The sequence below is a fragment of the Adelges cooleyi genome, unplaced genomic scaffold, assembly GCF_023614345.1.
Source record: "Adelges cooleyi isolate 19-005CV unplaced genomic scaffold, UGA_ACOO_1.1 ACOO_flye_CR_arks_rails_tigmint_CR_PRNA_14, whole genome shotgun sequence".
Classification (NCBI taxonomy): Eukaryota; Metazoa; Arthropoda; class Insecta; order Hemiptera; family Adelgidae; genus Adelges; species Adelges cooleyi.
In genome coordinates, this window is record NW_026095795.1 from 657,904 (window position 1) to 670,540 (window position 12,637).

At 30.6% G+C, this 12,637-nt stretch overlaps 2 protein-coding genes across 2 annotated transcripts; one reads left to right on the forward strand and one right to left on the reverse strand.

The window, feature by feature from the left end:
• Positions 1-2,132: 2,132 nt before the first annotated feature.
• Positions 2,133-4,962, forward strand: LOC126847979 (clavesin-2-like). Its single transcript, XM_050588455.1, has 6 exons — positions 2,133-2,383; positions 2,455-2,632; positions 2,814-3,063; positions 3,267-3,377; positions 3,442-3,547; positions 4,712-4,962. Exons 1-6 carry the CDS (start codon positions 2,236-2,238, stop codon positions 4,867-4,869), a joined length of 951 nt encoding a protein of 316 aa, XP_050444412.1. The 5' UTR covers positions 2,133-2,235; the 3' UTR covers positions 4,870-4,962.
• A 147-nt stretch (positions 4,963-5,109) lies between these two features.
• Positions 5,110-10,582, reverse strand: LOC126847942 (probable cytochrome P450 313a1). Its single transcript, XM_050588385.1, is given in 9 exon segments — positions 5,110-5,404; positions 6,673-6,970; positions 7,060-7,249; positions 7,354-7,379; positions 7,382-7,429; positions 8,590-8,695; positions 9,620-9,836; positions 10,089-10,283; positions 10,404-10,582. Coding segments are annotated over 9 exon segments (1,554 nt in total).
• Positions 10,583-12,637: the final 2,055 nt, after the last annotated feature.

Here is a 12,637-nt window from a genome sequence, read left to right on the forward strand (position 1 = left end):
TGATAAAAAACTTAGTTCATTTTTTCCTTCTACGGAAAATCACTTAATCATAGATATAATACCTCTTATCCTTTATGTCCTCAAAGATTTATCTCTTATCACTTATCACTTATCACTTAACTCTCAACTCTTATATCAAACTGAGTGTGAAAGCGGTTCGCAAAATAGTGATATAACAACCAAAATAATATCATAAATCCTTTCTCCTAAAAGGAATAGAATTTTTTTTTTATTTTACTTTTTCAAGCAAAGTTTAAGAGAAGTAGATCTGAAAATTAGACCGAAGGTAGATCTAAAATGAAACCATAACATATACAATTTTCTCAAAAATCTGTAAGCAAATTTTTATTTTTTTTAGGAAAAACACCAGAATTAAGGTAAATTTACATTTTGACCGTAGTCAGTTTCAAGGTTTCTATGTGTGTGTGAATCAACAGTCAACACGCAATGAAAATATTTTCATTATATTGGATCAAAGCGTTTTTTTAAAAGTGATTTCATCACTTTCAGTTATAATAAAATCTGTAGACGTGTGACCTCTCCGTTTCCACTATGTCCCAACCCCACTGTACTGGCTTTGTTTTTTTATTGTATTCTTACACATTTGTTTATGGTTTGCCATCATTGTAGCTTTAAATTTAAGTAAATTGCAAAGAGTGATTTTTGATTATACTACTTTTACTTTTTTATTTGTTTGCAATTTTCGGTTTAAACTAAAACTGTACAGTGTAACAAATAATTATATGTTTAAATACATTTCTTCACTACTTTTACAAATGTTCACTTATGTCTACCTGGCATAAATTATCTGAAAATAATAAAACTGGATGTACTAATATAACAGACCTAGGTGATTCTGGTTTGTGTTACGATGAACTGTAAGTTTACTCTTGGTATTTGAGTTTAAATGTTTTATTTATCTATAAATGTAGAAAATACGAAATTCGATAAAACTATTGAAAACGCTAAACTGTGATCATATTTTGTTGTTTCATTTAGTTTAGAGTTTTTCTCTGATTCTCTCAACATCTGCATTAGTCCTCCATTCGTATTTCCCTAATTCCATATTGTATATCGGACCATACATTCCTTTAAGAATCTTTCATTCAAAGGTTAGTAGCTTTGTCTCGTCTCCTTAAGTTGTCGACCACGTTTCACAATAATACATTACTAATGACCGTTAACAGCAGATATAAGGAGTAAAACTTAGAAATAAAAATTTTGTTCATTGAATAAGATCCCCGATTTTTCGCACCTAACCTCAATTATTATTATTATTTCATTGTACATGTCATCCCTATTATTTAGATTGACTCCAAAGTATTTAAATATTTCGTCGAATACATATCCTCTACGGTAATATTCACTCTTAAACCGAACATCACTTCGATGTCCCTTGACTCCCTTCTGAATTAGTTTTTTTATAAATAGCGCAGTTGTATACCTTTATTCATCAAGTATTGACATGCAATAAGAGTTTATTTAATTGGCCTAAACAATCCTAATTAGCTAAAAAAAAAGACTTCAAATATCAAAAGATAACGCGTTATTATAGTTTTATAAGGAAGAATTAATAGGACCCCAAAAGGCAACATAATGGTTGCATTTGTATGATATTATTGTGATAAAAATATCTGAAATATAGTTACTAATTTGACAACTTCAAAATTTAAATTCATTGGACGTATTATAACTTAAAAATAACCTTGTAAATTTGTTCTGCCAATAACACCAACAGAGAAACTTAATGTCGTTGAATAACTAGTGTAATGTTATTCATTTTTCCCCCTGGAGGTTATATTTTAATAAGATATGTCATTGAAACCAAAACTAGATGGCGTTAAAAAAATAGTGTATAGTTTTATGCCTTCCTTAGTCTATCAAGCAACGTAGTTATTTAAGGCACTAATAAAATAATAAATAAAACTAAAAAAAACTAATGAACACAAAATACACACACTTGCGAAAATCAGAACAATGAAATTATGATAATAATAGTTTGACAACCGAAACATATTTTAGTACCATGAGAAAAACTTTAAATTCTTGTAGATTGTTTCTTTGTCAATAAAACTCCCATTATAATTTAATATCGTTAAAGAAGTATTATACCTTTCTTAGTCTAGCGAGTAGCGTGTTGGTATACTCAATATAAGTCATTTATTTACTTGTATTTCAAATTAATCATTTGTAACACTTGAGGATTGCGTGTAAAATACAAACAACTCCACAGCAATGGAAACTAAAACGTTAATACTACCATCACCGAGCACAATCAGTCAAATCTATAGCGAGTTGGGTACTTCTGAGACACAAATAGATCTTGACGTGAAATTTCTCAAGGAGTGGATGCGAAAACAGCCCCACCTTCCCAACCCAGACGGTAAAACGTATTATTTTTATTTTTAGATATATTCTTCATATTACACAAGATTCGATACAATTATTTATTAGACGATGAAAAGAGGATTGATGAAAAACGAATCAAAATGATTTTGATCGTGTGCAAGAATAGTTTGGAGAAAACCAAAGTGGTGTTGGACCAGCATTACACTGTAAAACTCCTAATACCAGAGTACTACACCGAGTGGGATCCAACTTCACCAGAGATAACTCAAGCAATGAAACTTACGTTAGTATTTACCTAGCTACTATATTTGGTTGTGGCAAAATAAAAATAACGTTAGTCTTTTAGTAAATCAAGCAGACTTTTTGCCATTTACCCCATTAAAATGAAAATACAATTTTCTTCAATATTATAAATAAATTATTAATATTTCATTGCCATTTATAATTGAAACATTGATTTTTAGTTGTTATGCCCCATTACCAAACCCAACTCATGAGGGCCACAGAGTAACCCTCTTTAGTATAAGGACTGAAGAAGCCGACCATTTTGTATGTAATGATAGTTTTAAACTATGTACTATGTCATTTGATCTCAGAATGGTTAAGTTAGACACCTATAAAAAGGACATATTCATTTTTGATATGAACAATGTTTCCATGCATCACTTAACAGCATACTTAGCTAATGTTAAAAAAGGCCTTGAAAATGCATTGGTAAGTATTTTTTTTTATTATACATACAATATTACTCTGATTCAAGATATTATGAATTAACTGAAAGGATTGAAGCTAATTATAATTATATATATATATATATATATGTTAATAATAACATATTAGATCTATATAAAATTATTAATTTTATTTCTTACCGTTATACTTTAGTAAATAATATTTTATTTATTTTATATATTTAGAAGGCATACCCAACGCAGATACACCAAATTCACGTAGTTAATATGAGAAGTTTCTTACAGCCGTTATTTAATATCATAATAAGTCTTTTGAATAAGAAAATTTCCCAGAGGGTAATTAATCACACATGTTTTAAAATGTATTTAGAAGTGTTTCAATGGTATTTGTGTACTACAGATATTTAATCACAAATCCATCGAAGATCTGAAAAACAACATCGATCCTAGTATTCTTCCACTTAACTACGGAGGAACTTACCCCAAGACGTCTGATGAAATACTAGGTCAGTAGCAATTATTGCAAAAATCATAAATTTTTATTTTAACTTGATATCTAAATTCGACTAAATTCGGAGCACAGTAGATTGAACATGCTACTCTTCTTCTTTCTATATACTCATTAGACATTGAAAGTATTAAATAAACGTTTTAATGGAATCATTTTTATCCGAGCGCATGGCGGTGATTCAGGCTAAGTTACAGCAATACCAGTGTATCTTTAGACGAACCAATTCATCCAGTTTTTCTAACCCACATAATATCTTTGTTTAATAATAACGCGATATCTTTTGATATATAAAGGCTTAATTTTTAACTAGTTAGGCTTGTTTAGGCCAATTATATAAACTATTATTGCATATCAATATTTGCTACATATTAGTCACCCATGATGGTCTTAGTGTAAGAAAAGTGATCCTTTAGTCAATTGTATTAAAAATATTACTAGGTATTAACATACTAAAATAGTACTATAATCTTCTACGTTTGGAAATTTTCTAAAAGTATATCCAAATAATTATACCCCAACAAAAACACTTCGTTAACTCAGTCCAAATGGTCATCAAGTAAAAAAAAAATAATAAGTTTCAACATAATCCTGATAGAATATAAGAACTAAGGAAAAACCATAATGTGATATATGTAAATTACATCGTTGCCGACAAATGAAAATCTGTCTACACATTAAAACAGTTATGAAAAAATGAGAATCTGAGGGCATGTCAGTGTACCAGGCCAAATTCCAGCAATGCCAGTTTATATTTACATGGACCAATCCATCAGGTTTTTAACCCAATATCTCTATTTCTTCTTAAGATAAGCTTAAAAATAATATTTAAAATATGATGATGTACTATGAAAAAAATTAAGTAAAAAATAATATGAACTTGTTTAAAATTGTTATAAATAATTAAGATAATTCTTGCTTAAAGAACTCATCAGTGTGCATAACGGATTTTATGCCGTTATCATTGAAATCCAGTTCAATTGCTTGTTAATAAATTTATGAAAAAATAAAAGATGGACCATGATGACGCGTATAATTTATATAACTAAAACTAAGTCAGGTTTGAACTATATGGCTTACGAATTATTTATTTCAATACATACGAATGTCATTTTAGCTGAACAATCGGATTCATATCATAATTTATTTGTTTTAATTGCAGACGACTGGTACGATGAGTTGATAAGACACCGAGAATGGCTTATAACCCAATCGTCGATTGTAGCAGATAACAGTAAACGCCCGAAAAATTCCAACAACCACTTGGATAATATTGAAAACGCAATCGAAGGTTCTTTTAGGAAATTGGAAGTCGATTAATGATGATTCAATAATCAGTTAATATAAATTCGCTAATTCTCTAAGAAACCATATATGCATATGCTGATGGTTTCTTGACAACATAAATGTAATGTCGTGTACTTGAAACTTACGATTTTTCTAAATACTAAAAATATTTTTTCTAATATTCTATTGTTTCTTATATTCTTGTTTAATTATACGTGGTGCATAGTTATTTAATAAAAAATCAAATGTATATTACACTAACTAAATAAATATTTAAAATTCAATAAATGTATTGGTTCGTAGAATAGCACACGACGGACCCAAGGCTTGGGCTCTTGGATCATTGTCTTCGGTCATCTGACCGGAAAAACTTTGTGGTGTAATGCTCATTCTCACTTTCGCACTTACTTTCGGTGAAACCGATTTCTGTTCTATCTCGGGGTCATTTTCCAAGCTCTCTGAAAATTCGGGAGTTTCCCCTGTTGTAGACGGCTTATCAGCTGCGGGTGTGTCTGTTTTATTAGCAGAAAGAATTACAGTATTATCTAAGTCGTCAGACGGTGTAGTACTGTCAGAATTGTCAAGTAGGTAATTATGGTAAAAATATTCATTAGATTCTCAGTATTGTTGTAAATTTAATAATTAATTGTCTGTATAATATGTCGCTTTATAAAATGTAAAAAATATTGTAATTGCAATTCAGTCTTATTATTGATTCTCCAAAGCAAATTGTACCTTAAACCACCTCACTATAACTCGAGAGTAACACCAATTTATTAGCATAATTGGATAGGGTCGTGTCCGTAGCTTATGCCCTTGAAAAATGGGCTGTCCATCGGTGTAAAAATATAAGACTAACCGCAAACGGCGCCTCCACCGAATTGTAACAGACCTGCTGTCTGGTTAAGTGCAGTGGCCGTGGATAAGGCTAAGGACATGGATCCCTGGATGGAAAACGGTTGGCTAAGCCTATGTGTGCGTGGTTCGGAGTAAACGGGAACGGTTAGAAAACGTTTATGAAGGTTTATAGATTTCCCGTTAAATATCTTAATAAATGGTTTAGTACATCCTTACTGAAAATAAATAAATAAAATATACAAACTTGAACCCTTTTTAATACAATTTCAATTACGTTTTCATAACGACAAAATAGTATATTATTGAAAAAATGTTATTAGAATTTATTTCAGTAATATAAAGGCTCTAATTAGTGCAACAAAGATGCAGACCATAAGATTCAAAAAAATGTCTTATCATTTTTTATTTGTGTAGCTATAGGAAAGTGCCAAATTTTATTTAATTCAATACTAAAATAACGTTCAACTTCAATTTATTCTTATATCGATGGCTTATTTAAAAATTACCTTTTTACAGAGTACAGTGTTAACTTTTTCTTAACATTTGTTTTTATGCTTTTATTGGTTATTTATATCAAACTGAATTATAAACGACGTTGTTGTCGAAGAAAAACAATTCATTTCTTTATTACACAATATCTGTTTTCGGCCAAAAACATACTTGCAATTTTAAATGAAGATTATATTAAACTAACAGATAAACAATGTCTATAAAACCAAAGAAAATATTGATATAGACGGCTTAAACAGTTTATAAAAGATGTATTTGGAAAGAAGAGTCAACACCAACAAATTGGTAAGCCAAAATAATAACTAACCCTAATAACATACGTTCCTAGGTAAAATCAATAAAATGATGAAACCCTAATTAACATGATTACATGATAACCTGAAAACCCATAACTAATATTTAATCAATTCTGGTTTACAACACAGCTTCAATATTGATCACATTCTCGCTTCTATTTTAACGTAGCACCCGTTGACAAATGTTTGTGAAACAGCAAACATTAATCGAAGATTATCAGGTTTTGGACACTTATCCGACGGACGGAGACGATAAGATCTAACCAATGTCGAGGCGACAGTTTTCATTTGAAGCATTGCATATTTGATACCAATGCAATTCCTGTAACCACCGCTAAAAGGCAGGAACGAATACGGATGGCGACTGCGACATGCTTCGGGCAAGAAGTGGTCCGGATTGAACTTCTCTGGTTCCGGATAAATGTTTGGATTGAAGTGTATCCAAGCAGAGATCACCATGACCGTTGTTCCTGTAGATATTTTTTTTCAATTTAATTTAGTAATTTCAAGCACCTAATGTGGTTGCAATTTATCGAACAATTTTTGTCTACGGCCGTACCTGCAGGGATTAAAAAGCCTCCGATAACAGTTTCTTTTTCAACGTTTCTGCCATACAAGGGAAGAGGGGGAAAATGCCTTAGAGTTTCTTTGATTACACGTTCCAAGTATTGCATCTTTTGTAAATCCTCATAGGTAGGTGGTCGATCCGGATCGCCAGAAGAAAATATTGTCAATAACTCTTCCAACACCTATTAATAAGCAGAAATAAAAAATATATCACTTTTTCCTCACCAAGAATATCTATAATGTGTAATTTTTCAATTAATAAAACTGAATACGAATTAGAGTTTACTTTATTTTGTACATCCTGATGATGAGCAACATAAATATTAAACACGCAGTCGACACAGCTGTAGTATCTTGGCCTCCTAAAACCAAATTTTAAAAGATAGAATCAAAGAAAAAACAGCTCTCTTTATACGCTTGGTATTTGAAACTATTTAATCAATAGTTGTGTATTTATTAGAGAATTGGATTATGTCAATTTTGCAACCTGTTTTGATATTCACAAATAACAACACAAATAAATATTTGATATTATTTATCAAATTAAAGTCCACTTGTTTTATGTATCACTAATTAATTTTAAAATAAATAAATAAGTAATTCAACAAATAAGATTTTTAAATTTAAACAATGACGCAATACAAAATGTTGAAATGGTTTTAAACGGTTATTATTATATTTTGTCTGACCATTCGATCAACTTGAGTAATCATAGACTTTATAATAAATAAAAAGTATAAAAATATCACTTTAACCTCTTTAATACCATATAAAGTACCAACTGAGTCTTAACATTTTTAAAGACCAACTATAATACATTTGCCAACAATTCTTTCCTAATATAATGTTTTAAAAAACGTACCAACTATAGTAGTTATTATTTCATCCCGTATTTGCTTAAATGTCATCTGATGTTCATTCCGAGCATTATCTCAATAAAAGATTTACATTTAACGCTCGTACACTCTTCGTTATGTTCTCCTAGACTGTTTATATTATTTTTCAGTTCTATTTTTTTTCTGGACTAAATCTTCAATGAAATTGTAAATTTTATTTTGGCTAATGTCTTGTTTACGTTTATACGTTGACAAGTGAAAAAGACTTCTGTCATAAACCACGGGTGTGTTATTCGGTACACAGTAACCTACAAAAACCAAATTTTCATTACAAAGAGCTGACACGCTAGCTCAAAAACATCATTGGTTAAGTACTTTTAAGTTATAACGATTGAATAGTTATATTACTACCCGGCGTGGCCCGGAAAAAATTGTGATTGTTCAACTCCTTTTGGGTGTAACTCGCTGTGGAAGCAATGTCTTTTTAAGTGTAAATCACCCAAAATAACGTTTAAAATAAAGCGTTATCTAACAAATTCGAAAGTACCAGCGTAGATTGAATGAATTGACATTTCACGGACATAATTTGTAGAAGATAAGAAGTTGTCGCCATTCGAATTGTAAGACATATGTCGAAGTCATTCCAATGAACATGCGAAGCAATTGTATTTTGTACCTTCTAGCACCTTTCTTGCTCATTAAATGGAGGATACGAAATTGATCGAAAAACGCAGGCACCATCTCTATGATAGGAACAACTATTTGAGGTGTCAATAGGCCGTTTACAATAATCTTTTCAATCGACATTTTAAAATATTTTTACAAATGTAATTGCCAATAAAAAAAAATCAGCTTTAATTTTCTTACCCTATTTGTACACTTATTACAATTTCCCGGTATTGGGTAATGGTGTTTATGGTACTGTAGTAAAAATTTGATTTGAAACAAGTGACTATACATCAAAATGACCACTATTAATATTTCTAGTTGAGCGCAGTTTTTACGTGGAAAATTTCGCATAAAGATTTAAGCTGTAATAATTTAAGTTAGATATGGACACAGTATTAAACAAGGCCACGTTAGAACATCATATCAACATAGATCATCACCAACATAGGGCCGCAAGATGACAGCTTGAGAAAAGACAATTTTAATTTAGTTTTTGCCCATTTCAACCCCTTAAAATCAAAATCGTTTCTTATTGCACGCCTAGACTATAATACAAACATACCCTGAAAATTTCAAATCGCTAGCTACCATAGTTTAAGTTGTGTGTTGACAGTTAGTCAGGACTTCATATTTTATTTATATATCTATGTATACAGATTCGTTTAAACAGCACGCCCGGATTAAGAGGGCCTCTGCGCTGTCAAAATTATTTTTGATATTTTATGAAATTACAATTCCTGAACTTATCATCAATATTACAATCACGACAACGTTCCGAACTGGTTGTGTGCTACCTATAAATTGTGGCATATATTCTTTTTTCGTTATTTAATGCGTCATTATCGTGCGGTACAATGTCGTGGGTTAATTATATCCAATTGTCTACCAGTTATTACGAAAATAATTTAAATGGTCCATTTGTATGTATTGTGCAACATGGCGACACTTAAAAAGTATCGGTAAATTGCATCCGACCTGGTTTACAGTAATGACGTAAAAAACAATAAAAGTATACCTTTTTGATGATATTAAATTCTCCACTAATACGTGGTTGTCGTTTTTCTGTGCATTCAATTTTACACCCAAAGCGGTTCTTCCGATCATCTCCAAAGTCGCCATACTGATATCCCTGCTTAAATCACGTTCATTTGAATTGATTTCCCGTTTCTCGTACAATACACGGCTCAAGAATTTTGCTTCTTCGTAAAATATTGGTACGAACGATTTAAGATTCGAAAATTTAAACCCCGCAGCTACCAATTTTCTACAAGTATCGACACAAATTGAAAATTATAATAATAAACGACAGGTAGGTAATTTCGAAAGAGTAACATTTAAAAAATTGGCGATAAAAACTGATTTCCTAGCATTTTAAAGAAAATTATTAATAGTTTCCATTATATTTTTGAATGTGTTATACAAATTGATGCTTTATTATTGTTTTACGAATTTTAATGTTTTGTTTTACTATAGTTGTGATGAAAAATAAATATAAGATCACACTGAAAAATTTCACCTGTTATTTTTCCATTCATCAAACACCCTGATTGAAAATAATCCATTGCCCCCAATTGAGTCGTTAGCCATTTTATACAGTTTAGCTTTGTTGAACATATTAGGATTGGTAAAAACCGCTTCTATTTCTTCGGGATTTCCAGGAAATACGAATAATTGATCCAAAATCCAGGCTTTCTTTAATGTATTCTCGTATCTAGTTCACAAAGACAACAAAACTAATTATTGTTATTTGTTGCACTCAAATTACTAGAAATTGAGAATATCTAAAAATAAAATAAAATGTAATAGATAAACGAGAAAAGAGGGTAATTACTTTCTGGCAACTTTTAATATATTCTTCAATAATTTTTCAGGTCCTTCAAGTAAAATAGATAGCACAAAAAATAATCCATCTGGACCCGGTATTCGATTTGCCAATGATATCTTTCTCCGGTTTACAATTTTATAATACACAACTACTAAAAATAATATTACCGCTATAAGTATAACCATAATGTTATTTAGGCTTGTGTCATTTATTATGCCGGCACCTGAAAATATTGTGTCTACCAATTTATTTATTATTATTATTTATCACGGTATTAATTTTGTAAAATATAATTTAGTGCTATAACTAAAAGATTATATGTACACATAACGTTGTTAAAAAACAGGTCATCTTCATTAAAATATTACTTGTATACATTTGTTGTAGGAATAATCAATTTCAGTCATAATTCTTTTGGCAAAAAAACGGTATAGTTCATTAAACATTTTGATAAGTCAATTGGGAAATGGGAAATTCATAATATGTACATGTGTAAAAATGATTAAATAATCAGAATGAATTGTTTTTTTTTTAGTTACGAAGTATAAAGGCATAATCTGGGGAGGGGGAAGTATGGTGGTAGATACGTTTAGGGATGAGTTAGATTAGGTTAATGACGTTTAAGTTATCTTACACCATCTAAAGTAAGCGATTTAAGATAAGGCATAGTGGGGACGGAGCATAGTTGGGTCGGAGCATAGTGAGGACGAAGACGTCACAGGTTTACAGGAATTTTATTATAATAATTCCTGTAGACCTGTGACCTCTCCGTTTCCTCATTGCTTTGATTACATTATGCCTATACTCTACTGTACTAGTTATAAATAAAAGTGATAAAATTGAATAAAATCACTTTCAAATAAACGCTTTGATGCTCATTTGTAAATACATAACCTTAATTTAAAACTTTCTAACTTTGCTGGTTTATACTGTGCTTGGTTTGGACTGTACTGGCTTGAAAATACTAACTACCGATTTGCATCGAAGCGTTTTTTCGAAAGTGATTTTATCACTTTCAGATTTAAAAATTCCTGTAAACCTGTGACCTCCCCGTCCCCACTGTACTGGTTTTTTTTTTTTGCCAAAACGTAGTGGATCAAATGACACATTACAATGTCTTATTAAATTTTGTTGGAATGGTCGACGATTGATGTTTCAATCGTTTGTACTCCATTGTTTAAATTATAATCGCTTATTCTCAATAAAATTAATATTTATGTATTATATACTTCCATCAGAGCAATCTCACACAAACAATTTATACTTCATAGATTATATTATTTCAAAGCTATATTATACTTCTATTTTACTAGATTGACAATGTACAAAATAAAATGCAACTAAAAAAACTTTTTCATAGATCCTTAAAACGTAAAGGGTGGAATAGTGAAACGGATAGGTTCCCTAAACGGGAACCTTTAAGTGGGACCCCCCATTTAAAGACATTAGAAAATCGCCGTTTTATTGCCCCATCCTTTATATTAATTTATTGTTATTTTCTAAAGAAAAATCGATTTTCTTACATTTAAATTAAAAATAAATTGTATACTGGTACTGTGATGGAGAAAACAATAAATTTTACCTACATATATTACTTATTAGTGGTTTTGTCGTATCAGAATCATTAAGTGTCTTAATAAGTACACGGATAGGTTTTTTTCCCAATAAATCTTGTGCCTACTATAATCAGTTACACGATTTAGTCGTCTGTGATATCATGTAATAAACACAATATTATGATACCGACCGTTGGGCCCTAACCTAACCTAACACGGATAGACGTTACCAACTGATAGTTTTTAGTGTCTGTTCGTTTCTCTCATCTGGTACACAGTGTTTTTAGTTAAAAAAAAAAAAAAATTGAATTTGTGTAAACTTAAAGTCAAAAGTGCTACTTGAGCAAAAAACTTAATAGTATCATTCTGCATAGATATACATAAAATTGTTTTAATGATTTGATCAATTTTTTTTTAAAGATTTTAGGTGTTTTTGTTAAAATATACGAAATCTGCGAAAACACAGTTTCCCGGTAATTAAAAAAAAACTGTAGTGCCGAATTTTTTTCCCGTTCAATATGTTATGGATACATATGAGTTCCAACTACTGGCAAATTTTCAACCCAAAAAATTTAAAATTACGGCGAAAAACCCCGAAAAACAAAAAAACTTGTACCCCCCCAAGGGGGGTGGGAAATGGGTATAGTTTAAATTTGACACATCTAACGTGTGCGAGGCATATCA